General features: G+C 53.2%; 2 protein-coding genes and 1 long non-coding RNA gene across 3 annotated transcripts in view; 1 reads left to right on the forward strand and 2 right to left on the reverse strand.

Moving 5' to 3' along the window:
• ddr1 (discoidin domain receptor tyrosine kinase 1) overlaps window positions 1–21,403 on the forward strand; it is a 35,317-nt gene extending 13,914 nt beyond the window's left edge. The window contains exons 3-20 of the mRNA XM_064312419.1: window positions 79–181; window positions 1,652–1,880; window positions 2,774–2,953; window positions 3,317–3,379; window positions 4,445–4,678; window positions 10,061–10,310; window positions 11,253–11,402; window positions 11,678–11,731; window positions 13,973–14,139; window positions 15,120–15,253; window positions 15,285–15,337; window positions 16,184–16,303; window positions 16,739–17,037; window positions 17,501–17,628; window positions 17,724–17,921; window positions 18,681–18,927; window positions 19,288–19,437; window positions 20,503–21,403. Coding sequence (XP_064168489.1) covers window positions 79–181; window positions 1,652–1,880; window positions 2,774–2,953; window positions 3,317–3,379; window positions 4,445–4,678; window positions 10,061–10,310; window positions 11,253–11,402; window positions 11,678–11,731; window positions 13,973–14,139; window positions 15,120–15,253; window positions 15,285–15,337; window positions 16,184–16,303; window positions 16,739–17,037; window positions 17,501–17,628; window positions 17,724–17,921; window positions 18,681–18,927; window positions 19,288–19,437; window positions 20,503–20,643 — 2,900 coding nt within the window. The 3' untranslated portion in view covers window positions 20,644–21,403. The remainder of the gene's footprint in view (window positions 1–78; window positions 182–1,651; window positions 1,881–2,773; window positions 2,954–3,316; window positions 3,380–4,444; window positions 4,679–10,060; window positions 10,311–11,252; window positions 11,403–11,677; window positions 11,732–13,972; window positions 14,140–15,119; window positions 15,254–15,284; window positions 15,338–16,183; window positions 16,304–16,738; window positions 17,038–17,500; window positions 17,629–17,723; window positions 17,922–18,680; window positions 18,928–19,287; window positions 19,438–20,502) is intronic.
• Window positions 21,404–22,847: 1,444 nt separating this feature from the next.
• On the reverse strand, window positions 22,848–23,839 carry LOC135241040 (uncharacterized). The gene is made up of 2 exons (XR_010325868.1): window positions 23,779–23,839; window positions 22,848–23,725 (listed from the first exon to the last, which is right to left on the reverse strand). It is a non-coding gene; the product is annotated as an uncharacterized LOC135241040 (long non-coding RNA).
• Window positions 23,840–24,892: 1,053 nt separating this feature from the next.
• Window positions 24,893–25,647, reverse strand: part of flot1b (flotillin 1b) — a 12,224-nt gene continuing 11,469 nt past the window's right edge. The window contains exon 13 of the mRNA XM_064310199.1: window positions 24,893–25,553. Within this exon, the coding sequence (XP_064166269.1) occupies window positions 25,524–25,553 (30 nt within the window). The 3' untranslated portion in view covers window positions 24,893–25,523. The remainder of the gene's footprint in view (window positions 25,554–25,647) is intronic.

Here is a 25,647-nt window from a genome sequence, read left to right on the forward strand (position 1 = left end):
TCTCCCCCTCTCCTCCTCTCCCTCTCTCCCTCTCTCCCTCTCTCCCTCTCTCCTCTCCCTCTCTCCCTCTCCCCCCAGCTCAGTGTCGTTACGCTCTGGGGATGGAAGACGGCGCTATTCCGGACTCGGCCATCACCGCCTCCAGCGCCTGGTCCGACTCCACCGAGGCCAAACACGGCAGGTCCTGCCCCCCTCCCTCCCCTCCCCCTGCCCCCCAGCTGCATCCGTCCATCTGCCCGTCCGTCCACCCGCCTACCTGGCAGCTGCCTTCGGTTCCTCTCTCCCCAGCGCTCCGTGAAGCCTCTCTGTAATCGGACAGAGGCCGCTGTTAGATGAATCAGATCGCGGTACGGGGTTAATAATGTCGGCGTGTGGCAGTAGTGAAGTGACGTTCGTGCTCCTTCCACACGGTTAGGTAAACTCACGAGGCTCGGCTGAGCAGCCCAGGCAGGTGTTAGCGGAAGGTTAGCGTGCCGGCGGGGTGCCTGGCAGAGGCAGTGGCGGTGGTGGTTGGCGGGGCTGCTGGCAGAGGCGGTGGCGGTTGGCGGTTGGCGGGGCTGCTGGCAGGGGCGGTGGCGGTTGGCGGGGCTGCTGGCAGAGGCGGTGGCGGTTGGCGGTACTGCTGGCAGAGGCGGTTGGCGGTGCCTTGTTTTGGCCGTGCTGAGCTGATTAGCCCAGCCCTGTCTGTCTGCGCGGGGGCCCCGGGGAGCGAGAGGCCAGGGCCCTGGCGGGGGGCCGGGGGGGGGGGCAGCAGGGGCCAGCGGGGGCCCTGGCAGGAGACGGGTGTCACGGGGAGCAGAGACGCCTGCTGCTATTGCGGTCGTCCCGGTGACAGCAGAGAATGGAGGGAGAGATGGGACGGGGGGGGGGGGGGGGCGCGGGCCACCCTGCCTCCAGACTCCTGGCACAGACACGGCGTCGGTCGCGCTGGGCCAGGGAGACACCCCGATGACGTCACCCTGATGATGTCACCCCGCGGTCCTTATCCGCGCCCCCCCCCCGGCGCTAGCTGCTGTCGTAGACGCTCGTCTAGCGCGCTGCATCCAGACTGCAGTCTCTCTGATGGCGAACGCCAGCTCAGCTTATCGGCAGGAAGTGCTCCCCGCCCGTCACGCGGACGCGTGCGTTCCCACGCTGCCCTGCAGCCCCGCCGGCCGGCGCGCGGTTAGCCTTAGCGACGCCGCTGGCAGGGAGCCCGCTAGCGCCGTTCGCTGTAAACCCGCGGCCGCTGGCCACATGCCTTTCAGAGTACGCGTCTACCCCCTCCTGACCTGAGGGAGGACGCTGCAGCAACTGAAAGAGCCTAAAAATATGATTCAGAACTTCCACTCGGGAGGAGAACAATAGCGGGAATGCGTATGCTAAGCTACATGGAGTTCTGCGTGAGTAGGTGGTGTTGTTAGATTCAGGAGATACGGAGCATGCTTCTGTTCTCAAGTTACATAACTCCCATTGTTCTTAGACTTTCTCTCACTCTCTCTTTCTCTCTCTCTCTCTCTCTCTCTCTCTCTCTCTCTCTCTCTCTCTCTCTCTCTCTCCTCTCTCTCTCTCTCTCTCTCTCTCTCTCTCTCCTCTCTCTCTCTCTCTCATCTCTCTCTCTCTCTCTCTCTCTCCCTCTCTCTCTCTCTCTCTCTCTCTCTCTCTCTCTCAGGCTGAGTACCGGAGCGGGTGATGGGGCGTGGTGTCCCAAGGGCTCGGTCTTCCCCCACGGCACTGAGTTCCTCCAGATCGACCTGCGCTCGCTGTACTTCCTGTCTCTGGTGGGCACGCAGGGTCGCCACGCCGACGGGCACGGCCGCGAGTTCGCCCGCAGCTACCGCCTCCATTATTCTCGCGACGGGCGCCAGTGGCTCACCTGGAGAGACCGCTGGGGCCAGGAGGTAACGCAGCCTGCATGTCCGTCTGTCTGTCCGTCTGCATGTTCGTCTGTCCGTCCGTCTGCATGTTCGTCTGTCTGTCTGTCTGCATGTCCGTCCGTCTGTCTGTCCGTCTGTCTGTCTGTCTGCCTGTCTGCCTGCCAATCTGTCTGTCCGTCTGTCTGCCAATCTGTCCGTATGTCCGTATGTCTGTCTGCCAATCTGTCTGCCTGTCTGTCTGCCAATCTGTCCGTAGATCTGTCTGTCTGCCGGTCTGCCTGTCTGTCTGCCAATCTGTCCGTATGTCTGTCTGTCTGTCTGTCTGTCTGTCTGCCAATCTGTCCGTATGTCTGTCTGTCTGTCTGTCTGCCAATCTGTCCGTATGTCTGTCTGACTGTCTGACTGCCTGTCTGCCTGTCTGTCTGTCTGTCTGCCAATCTGTTGGTATGTCTGTCTGTCTGTCTGTCTGTCCGTCGTCTGACTGCTGTCCATCTTCTGTCTGCCCTGCTGTCTGTTGTTGCACTGCTTGTCCCTAGACGGTCTGCGGCTTATCTCCCTGTGCATTTCCACTGTCCTTCTCAGGCTTGTAAAGGGCACTATGAGCTGGGCTAAGCCCATTACTTCTGCTCTTCTCCAACTCATGCTGATTGGCCTGTTCCTTCAATGGGCTAAGGGTGGGGTTTCTGTCTGCTCTGTTCTCCCATTGTGTCTGTCCTTCAAACTCTCTCTCTCTCTCTGTGTTTGTTCTCGTCTTACACTGTGACTGTGTCCTCCACTCTGTTGCTGCTGATCTGCAGCTTCTGTGTCTTTGCTCTGTCTTTCTCTGGTGCAATGCTCTGTGTCTCCGCCCTCATTCCCAGTGTGCATGAGGAATGTGCGGTGCGAAAGGTGACCTCTGTCCCTCCCGTGCGACGCAGGTGGTGTCGGGGAACGAGAACACGTACGACGTGGTTCTGAAGGACCTGGGCCCGCCCATCGTGGCCCGCATGGTCCGCTTCTACCCGCTGGCCGACCGGGTCATGAGCGTCTGTCTCCGCGTGGAGCTGTACGGCTGCCTGTGGAACGGTGAGAGGGAGGGAGGGAGAGGGAGGGAGGGAGTGAGTGTGTGTGTGTGTGTGAGAGAGAGAGAGAGAGGGGAGGAGGAGAGAGGGAGGAGAGGTGAGCGAGTGGTGTGTGAGAGAGAGAGAGGAGGAGGAGAGAGGAGCGAGGATGTGTTGTGAGGAGAGGGAGGGAGAGAGAGAGGGAGTGGAGAGTGTGAGCTTGTGCGTGTGTGTGAGAGAGAGAGAGAGACGGAGGGGAGAGAGTGAGCGTGTGTGTGTGTGTGTGTGTGTGAGAGAGAGAGAGAGAGAGAGAGATTCACTCCCTGTGAACACGCACACACACACACACACACACAGCTGTGGGTAGTGCGCCACTCCAAAGCTCAGATTCCCCTGAGGGTGTCTTTCCCCTTCACTCAGGTGTATCCCAGCATGCACCTGTCCCTGAGTCAGGCGGCGGCGGTGTCCGGCCCGTACTGTACTGTACCGCGCTGTGCTGTGCGTCTTTGATGATCAAAGCACTGTGGGCTGGGCGTGTGAGCGTAAATAAGGGAGCTGAGGGAGGGGTCAGGTGCTCCTCAGCGTGGAGACGCAGCACAGGCCTTCAGCCTAGCGATCCGTCTGTGCCGATGCCGTGGAACGCATCAAAACGCTGCTGAATGGGTTTCACACCGTTAGAACGGCCCCGTTAAAAAACGACAACCTTTCTTCAAGCTTACCAAATAAAGGATACGCGCGATGCCCTTCCTGTCCGTTAAAGCGTAAAGTTTCATTAAGGAAGCGGTAATCCAGAGACTCGGCTGGGCACGGTCACGTCGCTGTGTTGTGACTGCAGGAATGAACACGAGTGACGCAGACTGTGTGGAGCAGGCAGCGTAGCTGCTGAGCTGCTTTTTAATGCATCTCTTACACTTTTGAATTACTGAACACGCCGGGCATTCTGCGCACGCAAGCAGGCCTCGACATCGTTAATGTGGAAGAGTATGATTCTGAAGTCCGCTGGAACGCTCAGATCACAAGCTGCAGTCTTTACATGTACGTGGACTTGGCAGTGCCCACCGTCGTTCTCTACTGGTACGATCCCTCCTCCCTCTCCTCTCTCTCTCTCTCTCTCTCTCTCTCTCTCTCTCTCTCTCTCTCTCTCTCTCTCTCTCTCTCTCTCCTCTCTCTCTCTCTCTCTCCTCTCTCCCCCTCCCCTCCTCTCTCTCTCTCTCTCTCCTCTCTCTCTCTCTTCTCTCTCTTCCTCTCTCTCTCTTACGCTACTCCGCTCTCTCGCTCTCACGGCTGAACCGTCCGGCCCGGGCCTCATCACCTGCGCGCCCCATCTACCTGAACGACCCACCTACGCGCGCACAGCAGGGTACCTGTCCCGCCTCCCGCGCCCGTTCGGCTGCCGCGCCACGCCTCTGTGGCCGTTCTGCACTGCGGGGGTGGAAATGCTAAATGCTAAATGCTAATTTATTCTGTGCTTTTGGGTAGAACTGTGCGGAGAGAGCACGTGGGGGGAAGATGTTCTTGGCGTTGTGACGTTAGGGTGAGTGATGTGTGCTTGCGTGTGAGGAAGGGGGGGTGACCCTGTGTTCCGCGTTCGGCAGGGTGCAGTTCGGGGGTCTGGGGCAGCTGTGCGACGGGGTCCTGGGAGGCGATGACTTCACCGAGAGCAAGGAGCTGCGGGTGTGGCCCGGGTACGACTACCTGGGCTGGAGCCGGGAGGCGCTGGGGCAGGGCAGCGTGGACATCGAGTTCCACTTCGAGAAGACCCGCGCCTTCCACACCATGCAGGTGAGTGCACAAGCTGTGCTTTTCAATATGTTCTCTGTTTCCCTGTGATTCCCTTTGTTTCCATGTGATTCCATGTGTTTCCCTGTGATTCCCTTTTTCCCTGTGAATCCCTGTTACACACTGTTTTCCTGTGATTCCCTTTTCCCCATTATACTGTTTCCCTGTGATTCCCTTTTCCCTGTTATACTGTTTCCCTGTGATTCCCTGTTTCCCTGTTACACTGTTTTCCTGTGATTCCCTTTTCCCTGTTACTCTGTTTCCCTGTGATTCCCTGTGTTTCCCTCTGATTCCCCTCATCCCTGTTACACTGTGATTCCCTGTTTCTCTGTTACACTGTTTTCCTGTGATTCCGTTTCCCTTTTATTCCCTGCATTTCCCTGTGATTCCCTGTTACACTGTGTCTCTGTGATTCCAGATATTTTATGTGATTCCCTGTGATTCCCTGTTTCCCTCTTTCCCTGCTACACTGTTTCCCTGTGATTCCCTGTTCCCCTGTGTTTCACAGTGTGTCCTGTGCCTTTCCTCGTTTCCCTCTGTGTTTTGCACGGTCTTGCTGCGATCGCTAAGTTCACCTGCGTGTCGGTGCGTTTCCCGGCGTCTCTCGGTGTTGGGGGGGGGGGGGGGGGCTGCTGGCAGGTGCAGGTATAAACTTGACTCCCATTAGTCAGGCTCGGGAGAGCTGTGGTCACATGCCTGCCAGCACACACACACAGACAGGAACACGTGAGCCGGGGGCTGCTGTGGTGTGCGGCAGTATGTAGGTCAGTGTGGAGGTGTGTAGGGGTGTGGCGGGCATTGGAAAGGTCTTTGTTTTTGTGGTGAAGCCGTGCAGGCAGCTGGAATGCCTGTGCGGAGGGCTGGGGTCCAGGTCTCCCCCCAGCCTGTGGGGCGGGGGGGGGGGGCGTTGGCGGCTTGGGTTTTAATTCAATGCATCTGTTCACCGCTGAACAGAAGTGCACTTATTCGCCCGTAAGGTGAACTAGCGTACGAACAGCAGGTGAGTGTGCAGGCGCTTAGATACCGCTGCACGCTCGCGTGTGCAGTACTGCACGGGGTGTGCGTCTGGGGGGACGTGTGCACGCGTGTATGCGATGCATGTTAGTGCGTGCGAGCCTGCAGGTTTGGGTGTGTGTGTGTGTGTGCGTTTTCGTTTGCGTGCGTGTGTGTGTGTGTGTGTGTGCGTTTGCGCGCGCGTGTGTGTGTGTGTGTGTGTGTGTGTGTGTGTGTGTGTGTGTGTGCGTGTGTGTGCGTGTGCGTGTGCGTGTGCGTGTGCGTGTGTGTGTGTGTGTGTGTGTGCGTGTGTGGAATGGGGGTATGCGCCGTGCCCGTCCGTGTGGCCTTGTGTCTGGGGGGTGGGAGATAAACACGCCCGAGGAGGCACAGCATCACGCGCGTTCCTCAGAGTGCTGGCGGACGCGCACGCACCCCCTCGTTTGGGCTGCACAGCGCGGCGGCTGAAGCGTCAGCGACAGCGCGGGGCCTCAGCGAATCCGCCCCTTTGCGCCGCGCGTACGTTTGAGAAACGTTTAGGGAGGTTTTAATTACGTCCCTGACCGCTCGTCCTCTCCTGACCACGGACGTGAAAAATGACTTCCTCCCCCCCCCCCCCCCGTGACAGCCGTCGCCATGCCGATTAACGGGGGTAAACGGGCTCTAAATTGCACGGGGCAGGGCTTGTTTTCTTTCTAATTGGTAGCTTGGCAGTTCGGTTTGTTTTTCCGTGTGATGCCATGCTCCATCCCCCGCTGGTGGGTTTGTGTGTTTTTGGTCGTTTTGTGTTGGAGGTTCTCTTCCCCGGTCACATTGTTTCCTCTGTTGTTGTGCTGTTTTTTTTTTTTTGTTATTCTTGTGCAGATGTGTTTAGAGGGGGAAGTTAAAAGTTGGCCAGAATGCATTTGTGTCGGCATTGCTGGAATGCATTGCCTGGGCCGCCTCCTGCTCTGCCCAGCGGGAGCTCCTCTTTCTTAACCCGAAGAGCCGCTTGACTCTCGAAGGTGTTTTCCGGGCGTGTGCGTGGCGCAGCCCCGCACGTTTGTTGCGTTAGACGTTGCGCGTTGTTATCTGGGGAGGCTAGCGCGTCAGACGTCACGCTAACGCGCGCCAGGCCAGGTCCCAGCTCTGAGGGGGCCTGAGGAGGCCTGTGGCCCTCAGTGAGGACGTGGGGTATTTCGGCCTGTTCACTCACTGAGCTCAGGCAGGTGAGGTCCCGGCTCTGAGGAGGCCTGTGGCTCTCAGTGAGGACGTGGGGTATTTCGGCCTGTTCACTCACTGAGCTCAGGCAGGTGAGGGCCCGGCTCTGAGGAGGCCTGTGGCTCTCAGTGAGGATGTGGGGTATTTCGGCCTGTTCACTCACTGAGCTCAGGCAGGTGAGGGCCCGGCTCTGAGGAGGCCTGTGGCTCTCAGTGAGAATGTGGGGTATTTCGGCCTGTTCACTCACTGAGCTCAGGCAGGTGAGGTCCCGGCTCTGAGGAGGCCTGTGGCTCTCAGTGAGGACGTGGGGTATTTCGGCCTGTTCACTCACTGAGCTCAGGCAGGTGAGGGCCCGGCTCTGAGGAGGCCTGTGGAGGCCTGTGGCCCTCAGTGAGGATGTGGAGTGTGTCAGCCTGTTCCCTCACTGAGCTCAGGCAGGTGAGGGCCCGGCTCTGTGGAGGCCTGTGGCTCTCAGTGAGGATGTGGGGTATTTCGGCCTGTTCACTCACTGAGCTCAGGCAGGTGAGGGCCCGGCTCTGAGGGGGCCTGTGGGGGCCTGTGGCTCTCAGTGAGGATGTGGAGTGTGTCAGCCTGTTCCCTCACTGAGCTCAGGCAGGTGAGGGCCCGGCTCTGTGGAGGCCTGTGGCTCTCAGTGAGGATGTGGGGTATTTCGGCCTGTTCACTCACTGAGCTCAGGCAGGTGAGGGCCCGGCTCTGAGGAGGCCTGTGGCTCTCAGTGAGGATGTGGGGTATTTCGGCCTGTTCCCTCACTGAGCTCAGGCAGGTGAGGGCCCGGCTCTGAGGAGGCCTGTGGCTCTCAGTGAGGATGTGGGGTATTTCAGCCTGTTCACTCACTGAGCTCAGGCAGGTGAGGGCCCGGCTCTGAGGAGGCCTGTGGCTCTCAGTGAGGACGTGGGGTATTTCGGCCTGTTCACTCACTGAGCTCAGGCAGGTGAGGGCCCGGCTCTGAGGAGGCCTGTGGCTCTCAATGAGGATGTGGGGTATTTCAGCCTGCTCACTCACTGAGCTCAGGCAGGTGAGGCCCTCTGTCTCAGGGGTTAATGTGTATCGGTGCGGTGCTTACTGAGCGCGTGCGGCTTCTCCCGGATTTAAACCCTCCAGTTAGGGTGGGTTTAATCACTAACTCCACTCCATCTGCAGTGGCTATTACCACCCGTTCCCTCTCCTTACCTCTCCCAGGCCCACTTAACTACTCTCTCTGCCTTCATTTCTCTCTCTCTCTCCCACACATACACACAATATGCATACACAAACACACATACACACACACACACACACATACACACAGCCCAACACAACAACTGCATACACCACACCATTCACCACACACTGCTACACACATACACACAACATGCATACACAACATACACAAAACACACACATACACAAACACAAAAATTCAACACACAACATGCATACACACATACACACAACATGCATACACAAACACACACACAACATGCATACACAAACACACGCACTCAAACACACACAACATGCATACACAAACACACACACACATTCGCAAACACACACAACATGCATACACAAACACCCACTCAAACACACACAACATGCATACACAAAGACACACACACAACATGCATACACAAACACCCACTCAAACACACACAACATGCATACACAAAGACACACACACAACATGCATACACAAACACACGCACTCAAACACACACAACATGCATACACAAACACCCCCACACAACATGCATACACAAACACGCACCACACACACACATGCATACACAACACACACGCACCAACATACACAACAATCATCATACACAAAGACACACACACAACATGCATACACAAACATGCACTCAAACACACACAACATGCATACACAAAGACACACACATAACATGCATACACAGACACACACGCACACACAACGTGCATACAGAAACCCCCCACACAACATGCATACACAAACACGCACACACACACACACAAAATTCACTCTAGCCCTCATCAGGGTTCCAGTAATAAAGGTAATTTTTCTCTCTGTCAGATCTGCAATAACCTCTCCCTCTCTCTCTGCCCCCCCACACCATCTCTCTCCCTCTCTCTCCTTTTTCTCTGTCCTCCCCCTCTCTTTGTCCTTGCCCCCCTTGTTCTCTCACTCTTTCTCTCAGTCCCATTATCTCTCTTGCTCGTTTTTAAAATTTGTTAAATTTGTTCCCTCTTTTTGAAGTAAATCACTGTAATGTCTTACGGATACTTGAACTCAGGTTACCCAATATAAAGGTGACCGAGGGACTGGCCAGTTTGACATTGCAACTGTTTGGCAAAAACAAATGTATATTACAGTTTAACCAGTGCACATGAACGGTCAACACTGAAAATAACAACTCAAACAGCGAAGTGGTTGAGTAACGTCTTAATGAATCCTTGGTCGTGGTTCTCATATCTGCAAGGCATATAAATCTTTCATTCTGGTTTGTATTTATTGCCCTGTGCTTGTGGGTGGGGGGTGGGGGGTGGGGGGTGGTTGGTGGGGGGGGTCATCTCCCGCTTGGTCTCCCACACGCTGAGTGAGCCTGTTGGCTCCTCTTTCGTCATTAGTCATGGAGGGGAGTGTGTGTGTAAATACGGGCAGGTTAATGGAGCGCATTGCCCTCGTTTCTGAGTACGTTTTGCAGCGTGAGCGGCTGTGTGTCTCTGACTCCCCCTACCTTTACTGTCTCACGGTAGCCTGGATGTCATGTTCGGGAAACTTCACTTTCCCTCTCTTTGCGCCTCTCTCATTGGCTGAGGCGTGGTCGCCGGGGTGTGTCATTGGTCAGGATCCGGCTTTGTTTTGTGTCTCGGGCAGGGCACGGTTACAGCGCTCTTTGTTTGGGGCCCTGATAGCCGTTCTGTTTGCTGTGGGACTGCTGTGTTTGTCCCACTGCTGCGAGTGTGTGGCTCTGATTAGTCTGACTCGGTCTAACTGGCCGTTGTGGGGCAGGACTGAAGCCGAAGTGGGTTTGTGTTTGTGTGCAGAGAGGATAAGGACCAGTCCAGTGCCCCGCTCTCTCAGTCCCTGTCTCCTCCTGTGTGTCTGTGAGAGGGAAACAGAGAGCGGGGTGTATGGAAGGGGGGGGGGGTCTGTGTAATAGTAACCCTCCTTCATTGTCTCTCTCTTTCTCTCTCTCCCTCCCTCAGGTCCACAGTAATAACAGGCACTCCCAGGGCGTGCGAGTCTTCAGTAAGGTGGAGTGCCAGTTCAAGGCGGGGCTGCTGTCGCCGTGGTCGAGCCCGCCCCTCGCTCTCCTGGTGCCCCTCTCGGATCTGAAGGACCCCTCCTCGCGCCCCGTCTCCCTGCCCCTGGGGGGGCGCGCCGCCCAGATCCTGCGCTGCCAGTTCGCCTTCGCCGATCGCTGGCTGCTCATCAGCGAGATCTCCTTCTACTCCGGTGTGTGTGTGCGTGCGTGTGTGTGTGTGTGTGTGTGTGTGTGTGTGTGTGTGTGTGCGTGTGCGTGTGTGCATGCATGCATGTGCCTGTGTGTGCGTGTGCGTGTGTGCATGCATGTGCCTGTGTTTGTGTGTGTGTGTGTGTGCATGCATGTGCCTTTGTGTGTGTGTGTGTGTGTGTGTCTGTGTGCATGTATGTGTGTGTGTGTGTGTGTGTGTCTGTGTGCGTGTGTGCATGTATGTGTGTGTGCCTGTGCCTGTGGGTGTGTGTGTGTGTGTGTGTGTGTGTCTTTGTGCGTGTGTGCATGTATGTGTGTGTGCCTGTGCCTGTGTGTGTGTGTGTGTGTGTGTGTGTGTGTGTGTGCGTGTGTGTGTGCGTGTGCGTGTGCGTGTGCGTGTGCGTGTGCGTGTGCGTGTGCGTGTGCGTGTGCGTGTGCGTGTGCGTGTGCGTGTGCGTGTGTGTGGGTGTGTGTGCATGTGTGTGTGTGTGTGTGTGTGTGCATGCATGTGCCTGTGTGGGTGTGTGTGGCTGTGTGTGGCTGTGTGTGTGTGTGTGTGTGTGTGTGTGTGTGTGACTGCGCAGTGTGGGGTTTATTGATACCTGTATGAACACAGGTCTGATCTGAGAGCTACTCTGAGCTCTTTCCCCTAGGGGAGTGGTCATCTGAGCAGACGGGTGTTATGGGTAAGCAGCGTGCACGCAGACAGGTGTTATGGGTAAGCAGCGTGCACGCAGAGGGGGGTTATGGGTAAGCAGCGTCCCTGTGTGTGTGATAAAGGGGGCCGCTGTGTGCTTCTGTCGTGGTGAATACCGGCAGCGTGTGACTGATGGAGGCGGGCCGGGTGGCTGGTAAGGGAAGCGGGTCTGATTGTGTTAGTCCTCCATTTTGGAGTAACGTTGCTGCTCTTTTTTTTCTTTTCTTTTTTTCTCTCGGGATCGTAGAGCCGTTCGAGGAGCCGCCTCAGACGGGCGAGCTGCCGCCCGTGGTGCCGCCCGCCCCCCCGACCACCTCGCCTCCGCCCACCAACGCCTCCTCCACCCCTGCCCCCACCCCCACGGCCACCTCTCCCAAACACACCAGCGCCCACAGTGGTGAGTCTCCCCCACCCCCCCACTCCCCCTGGGCCCTGTGAGCATGACAAAGCTGTGCCCCCCCCCCCCGCCTCCAGGAGAGCATTTGACGTGCATTGTGTTCCCTCTCTGTGACTTCTCTTTAATCATCCCCCTCTTCTGTCATCCGCGCATTCTGCGATCCTCTCTCGCTCCTCCATTCTCATCCTCTCATCTCATTCCCCTCTCCCCTCTCCCCCTCCCCCCCTGCCCTCCGCTCCCTCTCTTTTCTTTTCTCTCCTCCCTCCTTCCACCAGACCCCCCCACTACCTACCCAGCGATCAACAGCACAGCCAACAGCTCGCTGTCAGGTGAGAGAGGGGGCGAGCGAGGACTGGGCGTGGCCTGGGCGTGGCCCGCCGCTGCTCCCCAAACCGCATGAGGTTAAATTAGCGTAGCGTGCTCGCCTAGCTCTGCATGGCACTGCTTCACCCCGTGCTCCAGGTGCATGACGTTCGAATGTGTGGTGGAGCGCCACCTAGTGTAACCCGGTGTACTGTTACAGCAGTTATGCGGTTTGTTTTTAGGCTGGTTGTTTTGTCTGAAGTATGATGTTCGTTTTTCTTAGTGCATGGAAGATATAACGGTGTGGTTTATTTGAAGGACGGTTAGTCTCTGGAATGTTCTGGCAAGCCCGGTAGTTTTTAAAATTCACACAACTGACATTCAAGTTTTATGGACAGTTAAATCACTGTCAGAAACTTGATATACACACTATCTGCTTAGCTATCAGTCTTCTCTGTCGACTTACTGACACTACTTATACACTGGCATCCCACGGACACCCTGAATGCCTGACGGGTCCACTAATACACACTGAAGCCGCGTTTCCACCAAAAGTACCCAGAACTTTTAGTCCCAGGAACTACTTTTCAAGGAACTAAAAGGTTCCTTCAGCCCATTGTTGTCTGCGTTTCCACCGCGGTCTAAAGTCCCGCGAAGATTAGGCAAATTAGTCTACTGACGTATGAAAAAGCGACGTTGTCGTCGGTCCATCTGTCCTATGATTTCTTCTGTAACCCCATACTACCACCGAAGTAGCCTCTAATAACCGGGACAGCCCGGAGGGGTTTATTCCACTTATATACAACGGGTTACCAACAATGACTATATATGGTTACTTTTGTATTTATTGATTTTTATCGATTTAATCACCTGAAATTGAAATATTCTTCCGCAGCCGTTTGGGCATATTTTACCGTTGTCAAGCAAAACTGTCGTTGGTAGTTGAACTTGGACCGTTGTTATGCAACAAATAGGATATAACAGGCCAATAGTCAGATTGTAACGGTTTTATATATCCTCTCAAACACATTCATTATGTTTTTATGCGAACATTCACTTTCATGTCTTGACATCCGAGGCGACAGAATGCATTCACATTCCACAAATAACTGGCAACAACAGCAGAAAACATGCACACGTCGTAAACAATTTGCTGTTGAATTGATTACTTTCTCATCGTCAATTCCATATAGGCTAATCGCAAAATGACAAGAATAGAACGAAAACTCGGACTTGCGTAAAAATTTAAATTAGCAGTGGTACAGCCACCGTTTGCTTTCCTTCAAAGTTACTGCTAGCCGAGCAGCGAAGTGTGCCCTCCAGATGCGAACCATGCACCATAAATTAGTCCATAGTCTTCCTGGTCTTTTTGTGGAATTGAAGAATGGCAGAGTAAAATTACGGCAGTCTGAAAAAGCTAAAGGTACAATTACTAGAATTAACCTGTTATTTTACCCTGACAAAAAGTGCGGAAGGTGATTTCCAGTTTGCTTTTACTGTATCACCAATGTGAATTACGCATAACTACCGCATACCTCACATAACTGTATCAAACGTTGTAATTTTGAGTCAATTACAACGGGCTAACAAAGAAAATCCGGAAGAAAATATTCAGCAACCAAATTAAACCGTTTGAATGTTTTGGTACGTAATATGCTGTCCCAGCACGAATGCTTAGCATTTTATAAAATGAATACTAAAGCAAGAAAAGAACAGAAGAGCACACGTTATAATTCCAAGACGTTGGCAGGCTATAACCAAAAGTAGGCTACTGCGCCGCATAACATAAGTTATTATGAAAATAAATTGGTTTGCGGCTGCAGATTTTTTAAAATGGCGGTTGAAATAAAACACTGCAAGTAGTCAACCAATCAGAAATTTTCAGCGCTTGCGCCCCACCCCAAAGGTTCCAGTACTTTTGGAAAGTACTACCCCCCGAGCAGGAACTTTTTTGGGGGTAAAATAAAGTCCCCAGAACTTAATTTAGACCCTAGTTCCTGCGGTGGAAACACACTGAGTTCCTCAAAAGGTTCCTAGTTCCTGGGGAAAGTTCCTGCGGTGGAAACGCGGCTTGAGTGATTCATTGACTCAGTGAGACTGATCCACTGACTCACAGACTCACGATATGAATCAATTGATCACAGAGTAATACAGTGACAGAGATATGGCGTGACTGACTGATCCACTGACTCACAGACACACAGAGTGACTCACTGATCCACTGACTCAGCGGGGGCTCTATCTGACCATGTTTGTGTGGTTTCCAGGTGTGGAATTTGCAGCCATGACCCCAAGAGCAGGGTTACCAGTTGCCAAGGACGACAGCAGCAATACAGCCATCCTGATTGGCTGCTTGGTGGGCATCATCCTCTTGCTATTGGCTGTCATCGCCGTTATTCTTTGGAGGCAGTACTGGAAGAAAATTCTGGGCAAGGTGAGGGAGAGGAGAGGAAGAGACCGAGAAGTCGGAACTGTTTGTGTGCTCAACCTGGTGGCTACAACAGATAATGTTGCGTATTATTTTATCGTGTTCTGTACGATTTTAGGCCTGGCCAGTGTACTGCGATGATAATTATCGAATGCAATAACGGTCATTGCCAGTGTGTGGTGTATTGCCTTTCTTTTAGTCTTTTACTTTTTTTTAATTATACCCGATATGGTAGTAAACAACCACGCTTCAAAGGCTGTAAGACAGCCAATCAGCAGCAAGGGTCTTGGAGCTTTCTTGGAATTGACAAAAGCACATCAAATGATCATATGGAAGCTGTACGACCTTGCTGCTCATTGGCTGTCTTATCTACACCCAACAGATAACAGCGGAGATAGATAACGTTTTTTCCGGAAGCATTTCGCACAGCCTCATTAGTTTGGTTGTTTACTACGGCTTCAGATATAATTCAAAAGAAAAATACGAAAACAAAGGTAATCATCATACAGTGGCGATGACCGGTTTCGCATTCGATAATTATCCTTGTGGTATATCGCCCAGCCCTAGTCTGTCTTACCTCCCTGTGTTGCTCTCTGCTGTTGAGACCTGCAAAGCAGCGTGTACACTGTGTTAATGAAGTCCGCCTGAACGTCCTGCTGTGATAGGCCAGGCGGTGTGTGCACAGTAATAATGATCTGTGAGTGTAAAAAAAGGCTTGGTGCGTCTCTGAATCTGTTAGTGTTAAGACCTGCTGGCTTTCTCTTTAATGACAGTGTGAGCTCTGTAAGTGTAAAGGTGTAAAGGTCATAGAGTATTCAGTCCCTCAGTGTGTGTGTGTAACTGCCAGTGTTAAAGTCCTGTTGTGTCCTGTTAATAAGCACATGAGCTCTGTTAGCGTAAACACTCCTGCTGTGAGCATGCGTGCAGTCATGTCCGTTTGCTCATCTGTCCGTCCGTCCGTCTGTCCGTGTGTCTGTCTGTCCCAGGCCCAGGGCAGCCTCTCCAGTGACGAGATGCACGTCCACCTGTCGGTCCCCTCCGACAACGTGGTGATCAACAACACGCACACGTACTCCAGCCGCTACCAGCGCATACACACCTCCCCCGAGGCAGAGCGGCCGTGCGCCGGACCCGGCGCCGGAGAGGGGGAGAGGAGACCAGGAGCCCTGCGCCCTGCTGCGCCCGCAGGCGCGCAGGCCGCAGAAGACGGGAGAGGAGGAGGAGGAGGAGGAGAGGGAGGGGAGAGAGGAGAGGAGAGGAGGAGGAGGAGAGAGGGGAGAGGGAAGGGAGGAGGGAGGAGGGAGGGAGGAGGGAGAGGGAGGGGGAGGGAGGGGGAGAGACAGGGAGGAGGGAGGGAGGGAGGGAGGAGAGGGAAAGACAGGGAGGAGGGGGAGAGACAGGGAGGAGAGGGAAAAACAGGGAGGAGAGGGAAAGACAGGGAGGAGGGGGAGAGACAGGGAGTAGAGGGAAAAACAGGGAGGAGAGGGAAAGACAGGGAGGAGGGGGAGAGACGAGGAGAAACCGACTGAGAGAGGGAGGGAGGAGAAAGAGACAGAGAGAGGGGGAGGACAAGAGAGAAGGAGACAGGTATAATATATAGCTACATAGTTCATTACTCTCATTTTATTTTTATGTCATTCACAGTGTAATGCTTTGACAGTGGAAGTATTGATTTTGTTGTGCCAATAAAGCTGACAGAATTGCATTGAATTGAAAGAGGGGTGAGGTTGAAAGAGGATGATGGAAGGAGGAGGCAGAGAGATATAAAGTAGGCAAAGGGAAAGAGAGAGAGAGAGAGAAGAGAGGAGGGGTAGTTTGCATGAGGAACAGGACACTGCTGTGTTGTGTCTGTAATGGCTGCCTGTGTTGTGTGCCTGCCTCTTTAACCACCATGAGCATCACCACTGAGGTTAAGTGCCTGTGCTGTTGTGTGTTCAGTGCCTGCTGTGTGTTAACATTGCCCGTGCTGTGCCCCCCCCCCACCCCACCACCCCCGTCGTGTTAACAGTTGTGTGTTGTGGTGCTGCACTGTGTGATGTGTCCCCCTCCCCAGCCTTGCTGTTAAACAACCCAGCCTATCACCTGCTACTGTCTGACCAGCGGCATGACCCAACCTGGCTGCACAACTGCACCAGTGCCCAGGAAAAGACACACAATGTAGCACCGCAGGGTAAGAGCTAGCGTGCGCGTGTGTGCGTGTGTGTGGGCTGCACACAGCGCAGGGCCTGTGTGTGTGTGTAACGCCTGCCCATTTCCCCCAGCATGCACTGCGGCGTCCCACTGAGTCTCCACTCCTTCCTGCCGTCCCTCCTTCCCTCTCTCCCTGCCTCCGCGTGTGTTTTTAGACACGACTGTCAGCGTGATGTTAACCGCTTCTGCCTTCTCTCCATCCCTCGCTCTCTCTCTCTCTCTCTCTCTCTCTCTGTTCTTCTCACATGGCTTCATGCTGCAGTGCTGCATACTGCTCTGTGTGTGAGTGTGTGTTTGTGGAGTGTGTGTGTGAGTGCATGCGTGTGCGTGTGCGTTTGTGTACGTGTGTGTGTGTGTGTGTGCATGTGTGTGCGTGTATGTGGTATTAACCCTTTCTCTCCCCCCTAACCCCCAGCGTGTGGGTTTGACCTGGACGAGAAGGTCCCGCCCGCCCAGGAGGAGCCGCCCCCCTACCCGGGGGCCCCGCCCTACCCCCAGCTGCCCTCGGTGCCCCCGCCCCTCCTGCTGGCGTCGGGCCCCGCCAGCGTGCCGCACTACGCCGAGGCCGACATCATCAGCCTGCAGGGCGTCAGCGGCAACAACACCTACGCCGTCCCCGCCCTGTCGGCCCCCGCGGAGTGCCCCCCCCTCCCGGAGCTGCCCCGCCACTTCCTCGTCTTCAAGGAGAAGCTGGGCGAGGGGCAGTTTGGAGAGGTGCGCCTCCTAGTGGACGCTTTCAAGCGCTCTCGCTTAAAGCCGCTTGATTTTGAACGTGGTGAATTCCGCGTTGTAAAAGTGCTTGGATGTTGCACAGGAGCACTTTATTTTAGGTGCTTTATATCTTGTAGGGTTTACGTGCATTTTTCGAAACCGCACAAACGACATCCAGAAAGTTCTAAATCTCATTACCCGAGTATTCTCTGGAGCACGGAATTACCCACCAATAAACCACTTACTGTGCGAGTGCTGGATTTTCAATAAGAAATTCTCATTCATTTTTTACTTAAGTTCATTATAAGATCAATAAATGTGTTAATAAATGTGTTCCTTGATAAATTTCCATAGGGGCCTGTAAAGTGTCCTTGGAGTTTGCGTTATAAACGCTGCAGGATCGCGGGTGTGTGGTGTGGGGGCCTTGTGTTCAGTGCAGTCTCTTCTGTTCTGTACGGCTGCTCAGGTGCACTTGTGCGAGATCGAGAACCCCCAGGACCTGCCCAACCTGGAGTTCCCCTTCAACGTGCGGAAGGGGCGCCCCCTGCTGGTGGCCGTGAAGATACTGCGGCCCGATGCCTCAAAGAATGCCAGGTACGTCTGCGCGTGGCTGCACGTCTGTGTGCACCGCGTTCATGGCCTCGTTCTGAAGCTGCGCGTGGTCACATGGTCTCTGGCTGTCCCGTCAGAAATGACTTCCTGAAGGAGGTGAAGATCCTGTCCCGCCTGAAGGACCCCAACATCATTCGGCTGCTGGGCGTGTGCGTGAGCAGCGACCCCCTGTGCATGGTGACGGAGTACATGGAGAGCGGGGACCTCAACCAGTACCTCTCCCAGAGAGTCCTGCTGGACAAGGCCGGGCCCTCACACAGCAGCCCCACCGTCAGGTGCCCACCGCGCGCGCGTGTGTGTGTGTGTGTGTGACTGTGTGTGTGTGTGTGACTGAGTGAGCATGTGTGCATGTGTTACTGCCCGTGTGTGTGTGGTGTGTTGTGTGTGTGGTGTGTGTGACTGAGTGTGTGTGTGTGTGTGTGTGACTGTGTGTGTGTGTGTGTGTGTGTGTGACTGAGTGTGTGTGTGTGTGTGTCTGTGACTCTGACTGTGACTGTGTGAGCACGTGTGCATGTGTTACTGCCTGTGTGTGTGTGTGTGTGCGTGCGTGTGTGTATGTGTGAATAAATTGTACAACAATCATTAAATATACAGTGTTTAAATTTATTGTAATCTTGCCCACATTATTGTGTTTAAGGCATTATTCATCCACATTCTGGCTAAAATAATTGCTTAAATGTCCAGCAGTCTCAATAAGGTTTTCAGTTGAGAATCCTCTTCTGCCAATACATCATACGACCATGGTGGTGTGGAATATTCTGACCAATCGATTTTTAAAAAATTGTCTTCCTTCCCTCTTTATTCTTCTACCCCTCTCTTTTTCTCGCTATACCCTTCCTCTGTCTATGCCCCTCCCTCCCTCTATATTCCTCCTCTCTCTGTACCCTTCCATAACATTCTTTACTTCTCCCTCTCTTCCCCTCTCTATACCCTTCCTTCCCTCTCTCTCATCACCCCTCACTCTTTCCCTTCACTCTTGCCTTGGTTTTTTTTTTCTCCTGAATGTTCGCTCTCTCTCCCTCTCTCTCCCTCAGTTACCCCGCCCTTATCTCCATGGCCAGCCAGATCGCGTCTGGGATGAAGTTCCTCTCCTCCCTGAACTTTGTGCACCGCGACCTGGCCACCCGGAACTGCCTGGTGGGCGGGGCGCGGGACGGGGATCAGGAGATCAAGATCGCCGATTTCGGGATGAGCAGGAACCTGTACGCTGGAGATTACTACAGGATCCAGGGCCGCGCGGTGCTGCCCATTCGCTGGATGGCCTGGGAGTGTATACTCATGGTGAGAGAGAGGGAGGGAGAGAGAGGGAAGGAGAAGGGGGTATGCTGTTCTCCACACGTCATACATATAAAACTTGATGTAACGCATCCCATAGACATTCGCACTAATCAGGCAAAACACTGCTTGCGTGGGAGCACACGCAGGAGTTCTGACGCGTGCAGGTAAACTACATTTCAGTGTGAATGTGAGCAAGCCTTTGAATCATGTGGCAAAGTTTGAACGTGGAGTGTATCGCTGGAAAACGTATTTGCTCCCTGAGTGAGTGGTGGGCTTGGAGATTTTGTGATGCCCCTTCAGTAGAGACAGTGGGCTGCAGTTAGCTCCCTCTGATTGGACGGCCGGCGTGTGCCCGCGTTCCAGGGGAAGTTCACCACGGCCAGCGACGTGTGGGCGTTCGGCGTGACCCTGTGGGAGATGCTGAGCGTGTGCCAGGAGCAGCCGTACTCCACGCTGACCGACGAGCAGGTCATCGACAACGCGGGGGAGTTCTTCAGGGACCACGGGCGGCAGGTAGACGCCCGCCCCGCCCACCTCACGCAGTCCCGTGTGCCCGTCACAGTGAGGTCACACACACAGCCAGCGAACACGGACTATAAAACACCGGGGGGAATGAGGGACGACAGGAGTGTGTAAAACAGGGGGTTACTGCACCAGTGTGGCTCATGTGTTAAGAAAAGAACATCCCAGCATGCATCGGGCTATGCGTAAAAATGCTGGACAGACCAGGATACCTTCATGGCTTTGAGGAGGGTGCCTGCTGGGGTCTACTGGGGGAGGACGCTTCAGTGACCAAGGGTAGCTTAATTGGCCTTTTCACTATGCTTAGGTGAACTAGCATGGAAGAGCGAATGGAAAGACATCATCAGCAGGGGGCAGCAGTGTGCACAAACACATATTCCTGGATCTTGACGTGTGCCCGTTAATTTGAAACATGAGGCAAAACAGGCGAGCTATTGTAGATGGGCTGGCAGGAAATATATCCTGGGGCCAGTTTAATAAAAAAACTGTGGTGACCAAACACTCCCTTAAGTTACTCTATTAGCTTTCCATTTCCTGTTCATTACCTGTATATTTTCATATTTTAGTGTTGATTCATATGATTGCATTTTTTTGTTATTGCCTGGAGGGAGGGATATTTAAATAAGGCTCAATAGAATGTGCTTTTAGAATGTCTTTTCATTTTGTGTTTAAAGATGTTTTGGAAACGTGTACTTCTGTGACCTTTGTCTTTCTCCTGTTAAAGTAGTGCATTTTGATGCTAACCTGTCCCTCCTCTCTCTCTGTCTCGCCTTCCCTCCCTCCCTCTCTCTCTCTCTCTCCTCCTTCCCTCACTCTCCCTCCCTCATCCCTCTCTCTTCTCCTCCTCCCTCTCTCCCCCTCTGTCTCTCTCTACTCTCCCTCTCTCCTCTCTCTCTTCCCCTCTCTCTCTCTAACTCTCCCTCTCCACTCCTCTCTTCCCCCCCTCCTCTCTCTAACTCTCCCTCCCTCCCTCTCTCTCTTCTCTCCTCCCTCCTCTCTCTCTCTCTCTGTCTCTCTCTCTCCCTCTCTCTCTCCCTCCCTCCCCCTCTCTCTCAGGTGTATCTGACCCGGCCGGCCGTGTGTCCCCAGGGCCTGTACGAGCTGATGCTCAGCTGCTGGAACCGGGACTGCAAGCTCCGCCCCGCCTTCGCTCACATCCACTCCTTCCTCACCGAGGACGCCATGAACATGGTGTAGAGAGAGGAGAGTAGTCCCCCCCCCATCACTCCTGAGAGAGAGAGAGGGAGAGAGAGAGAGAGTGGGAGAGAGGGAGAGGGAGAGAGAGTGAGAGGGGGGGGAGGGAGCGAGAGAGAGTGAGAGAGAGAGGGAGGGAGTGTGAGAGAGGGAGAGTGAGAGAGAGTGAGAGAGAGGGAGGGTAGGAGGGAGAGAGACAGAGGGAGAGTTGAGGAGATGCTTGAGAGAGTAAATCCACTCATAGGAGCAGCCGGAGTGAATGTGTACCGCGGGGCTGAAGATGGAGGCGTGGGTGTAGGCGTAGGCAGATGGAAATGAGAGAATGGGAAGCTTGTAAATTTTGTATTTGTTGGCAGGAGGGCGGGGCTGAGGCACCGCTGGCTCGGCTCACAGTCAGACCCCGCCTCCCCAACCCCCACCTCCCGAAATCCTATTTTTCCAACGTTTCATTTGATTGTAATCAAGACAGCAGGTGGCGGGTGTTTGCAGCTGAGCTAGTATCTGAATAGCGCGTAGAGGGCTGTGAATCTTTAGTGCTGCACTGTAAATATGTACTGTACATGGCCTGTCTGACTACCACATTAAAGTACCTGATCATTCAGGAAAAAAAAAAAAACTGAACTAAGTACATGTAGGCTATTGTAACACACTAATAGGAATACACACTCATAGGAAATCTACATAAATTTCCGGTTATATTTTTGAATAGCCCCATTTGAAAGTGAACATTTACCTGATAATAAATATCTTTTTCTATGATAAATGGCTCTTCAAATACTTTAAAAGTGTTTTTTTTTTGTTTTTTTTTTAAAGAACGAGCTGAATCTCTTGGCGGTACTATGTACGGCGTGCTTTACTCCACGGACGAACGCGGTTTCACGAGCTGTTTTTACGTGGCGTCGCATCATGTACTGTACGATGGTTCACCTGTAGCGCTGTTACTGAGGGGGAAGTGATAGTCCTGTTTGGGGGACGCCGGTGGCGGTGTTAGTTCTGCTCTCACTGTAGCTGTGTGTTTGATGTTCTCTGTGCGACGGAGAGACTGACGGCCGTTCGGCCCTTTCTGCAGTGTCTCTGTGGCCTATCCTGTCGGTGGCTGCCCCTGTGATGGTGGCGGTTAGCGGTAACCCGGGGGGGGGGAGAATTAGGGCGTCGTCCTCCCCTCTCGCCCGCTCGGGTCCCAGGCCTGGTCTGTCCCTCTGCAGTGTCCCCCCCCTCACCCTTGTGTGGGGTGCCAGTACTCCAGACGCTGGGCGGGCGGGCGGGCTGGGTGCTGCCCACGCGTACCCAGGGAGAGAAAATGTGCGCTTTTTTTTAACCCACAATGCACCTGAGCACTGCCCGAGAGGAGTGTTTGGGCCGGTCTGACTTAGGGGGACGGGGCAGGCGGCTTACCCCCCCCCCCGCCCCGAGCTGAAGTCCGCCCCAGAGGACGCGCAGAAGAGGAGGGCCTCGCCAGGGGGGAGCGCCTGTTTCACAGATGACAGCGTGGCGCTTCGGCGTTTCGGTACGCACACCTCGCGCCCCTCGCGCCCCGCGGCCCGGCTGGGGACTCAGAGGCCACCCCGCGCGTGAATCCGTACGATTGTAGCTGCACTTTATCTGTCACAGTTCTCACCGGTCTCACTCCGTCGCTCCTGGGAGCGCGCGGGAACGACAGCACAGCAATACCAAACCGCCACGTCTCTGAGCTCTCCGGCCAAGGCGGGCCGTGCCCTTTCATAAGCTGAAATGATGATTACAGGTGTGTAACTGTAACCGCGGCAACCGGCCGCACGCCTTGAGGGAACGAGGTCGCTGGTCCCGTCGACATCGGCGGAGATCGGAGTTCTGTGCTTCTCGTTTGACCTTTTTTTTTTTTTTGATACACTGTAGTTCAACTAAACCTTTATTTTTTATAATCAGATGCTTCCTGTTGTCATCCTTTGTCTTTTAAAACTAATGATGTGTAAATATTCAAAGCGACAGAATATTGTTCCCTAATATATGGATTGTCTTCAGTTATTTGGGGTCTTTTTTTTTTGTTCCTCTGTAGAACGCTTGCTGCCTTGTTGCTGATTCATTTCGTTTTTTTGATTATTTTTGTAGATGTTTTAATAAAGTAACCTTTTTAGATAAAGTGAAGCGATGATGTCACCTGACGTATAGTCTGTTTCTCACGAAACTGTCCCCACACACAACCATGTTAAAAACAACAGGACACAATATTTGAGAAGTGAAAAGGAGTGTTTTATAGGTATACAAGTAACATTTCTTACAAATCATTCAAGAACTCAGGTGTGGCAGAACTACATTAAATACAAGAAACAGTCGTGTTCCTAAATAGAGTGGAACAGCACATAAATCAGCCTGACCAGCATTACAATAGGAACAGCCAATCCAAGGCAAGCAAGCCACATTTACACAGAAGCACTACATCAGGAATCAACATGCCATCCACTCTGCCCCCTAGTGCACACTTTTCATAGTTGCATATTCTCACCCTCAGACCAGTCAGTTACAATGACATCGCAGGAATTTGTGTTGCAATGTTATACAACAGTGATATTCGTGGAATTGGCTTTTCTTCAGTAGTCTTCACTTCTGCCAACCATGAAGAGTACTTGGGGACAGGCAAAATGTGAAACGGTAAACAATTCGTACAGTAACAACACACAGGAACAGGGTAAATATGCACAGGCGCTCTACGTACACTATCCATAGGCAAATTCAGGTCAGTAATACAGGAAGACAGGCAAAGGGAGGTGCAGAAGGAAGGCACTTGGCTCTAACACATGCATATCATAACGTACCACAGCTCGGGCAGGAAGTCCCGCCTCTCTCACCATAGACACAAACTGATCATCGCTTAAAGGCAGCAGGGGAAATCAGCGAGCAGTTCCCAGGTTCCCCGGCTTCCGTGTTCTCGGAACCCGGGAGCGTGTCAAAGGATTCAATTCACAGCGTGAGAGACGGATTCCTTCCCAACTAAACGTGTTCAAAAGGGAACGAGACTGACCTGTCAACACCAGCTCCTGCCAATGAAGCTGGCCTGCAACGCTCACGACCTTCTCTGAACATAAACCTTTCCACTGTCCCCACCAACCTTCTCTCTAAACACAAACCCCGCCCACCCGCCTATCCACTGTCCCCACCAACCTTCTCTCTAAACACAAACCCCGCCCACCCCTTCCTTTCCAATGTCCTCAACCTTCTCTGAACATAAACCCCGCCCACCGGCCTATCCACTGTCCCCACCAACCCCTTCTCATATTTTAAACATTTAAAATCCTTCCCTACAGTAATTAACATAACCTCATTTACAAATCTAATTTGGCTGAAAAAGGGTGTTCAAAATCACAACATAGATAAAACATTTAAAACGCGTAGTAAACCAGGTAAAATGACTCCCATTAAAACATTTTTGCTCTGGAACCTGGATTTAAAAGATATTTGACACATTTCTCCGTAACAGCACAGGAAGGCACTTTCAGCTCCAGATTGGTTTGCAAAAAAAAAAATGAATTTAAAGTAAAGAGGTTTTCTCATTTCGTTTTTTGTTCCCATGTTAGTTTGTATAAAATATCATGCACGAGAGACTTATGAGACTAGCTGCGAGAACGTGAAAAATAATCAAGAAAAACACAATGCATGCATTGAGCGCACGTAAAATAGTTTGACCAGCGATGTGCAGGGACGCGTGCGGACTGGGAAGCGTGCGCTCGATTCACTTTAAAAAGGGCCCTTCCGTCCCCTCGCCAAACCAGCAACGTCCCAGAATGCAACTCGGGCTCAGTGTAACACTAAGACGAGAGGACACCGCCCTCTCCCTCGTCTGACTGTACAGCAGCCGTAACAGACGAAAACACAACCTACCCTAGCTTCATTCAGAAGTCTCACAGATAAAAGGGGGGGGGGAAAATCAGCAGTGGGGTCATCCATGGAATGCCTCGAGTTTCGGTCAGGTGATCAGCGTTGCCCTTGGAGACGGACTGAGCGCAGGACTGAAGCGTTAAGTCAGGGGGGAGGTCTGGCCGCAGCTCTACACTGGCCCTCGCACACACACTGCACTTCAGCCTGAGGGACCGGTGTGGCCCAGAACGGTCTGCCCAGAAACCTCAGGACAACAAACGCGTTCAGGGAGGAGGTTCGAAATTTACAAAAACCGGAGCCCCGCACCCACCTCACAGACCGCCATTATGCACCGCTGTTTTCACAGCTGACGCTGTCCCACTGGGACTGAATTTCCCTGCGTGCCTGCAGGTGTTTCAGCAGGCAAACGAGCTGCAGGAATGCTGGGCTGAAAGTCGGAAATGGAAACAAAATGGGGAATATGATCCCACCCATGGCCCCAGTTCACTTCACTTTTTTTTTTTTTTTTTTACTTTCCAGAACAGGCTAAAACAAGTTTCTTTCAAATCCACCTCTTCGCTACCCTGTTTTTTTAATCTCTCTTGCTCTTATATTCATGCATTTTACTGTGAATGAAACGACCGCAACTGAAACCAGGCTCCTGCGGAACCTGCAGGGAACTGCCCAGGTGTGCGAGCGCGCAGACTGAGTGATATGGCAGACCGAGGCCTGGCTGTATATAAGTGATCCGATATGGCTGGCCTATATACCAGCGTTCTACAACACAACGTGGCTACTCGTATATTTCAAACAGGACGGTTTAAAAAAGCAGGAATATCTGAATAAGCAGAATTCAAAATGGCACACAAAAACCAAACACAGTACGATGCAGAGCACCCCCACAAGTGGTCCCTGGAGGCGCGGTCACAGAAAGACGGACAGAGTCGTGGAAGGTGGCTGCTATGACATCACAAGTGTACTACATTAAGGAAATGATAACGGGCATGAGGCCGGTGATTGCAGACTGATTACGCAGAGGAGCCTTCTCTTACTCAGCCCATGCGGGTTGAGCTACCTGTCACCTGGAGAGGGAGAAGAAGAAAAGAAACAAGAGTCAAAACAACAAGCTGCAGCAGCTCATAAGATATTTTTCCACACAACATTAATACTGTTGTT

This window comes from Anguilla rostrata, chromosome 1, assembly GCF_018555375.3.
Source record: "Anguilla rostrata isolate EN2019 chromosome 1, ASM1855537v3, whole genome shotgun sequence".
Taxonomy (NCBI): Eukaryota; Metazoa; Chordata; class Actinopteri; order Anguilliformes; family Anguillidae; genus Anguilla; species Anguilla rostrata.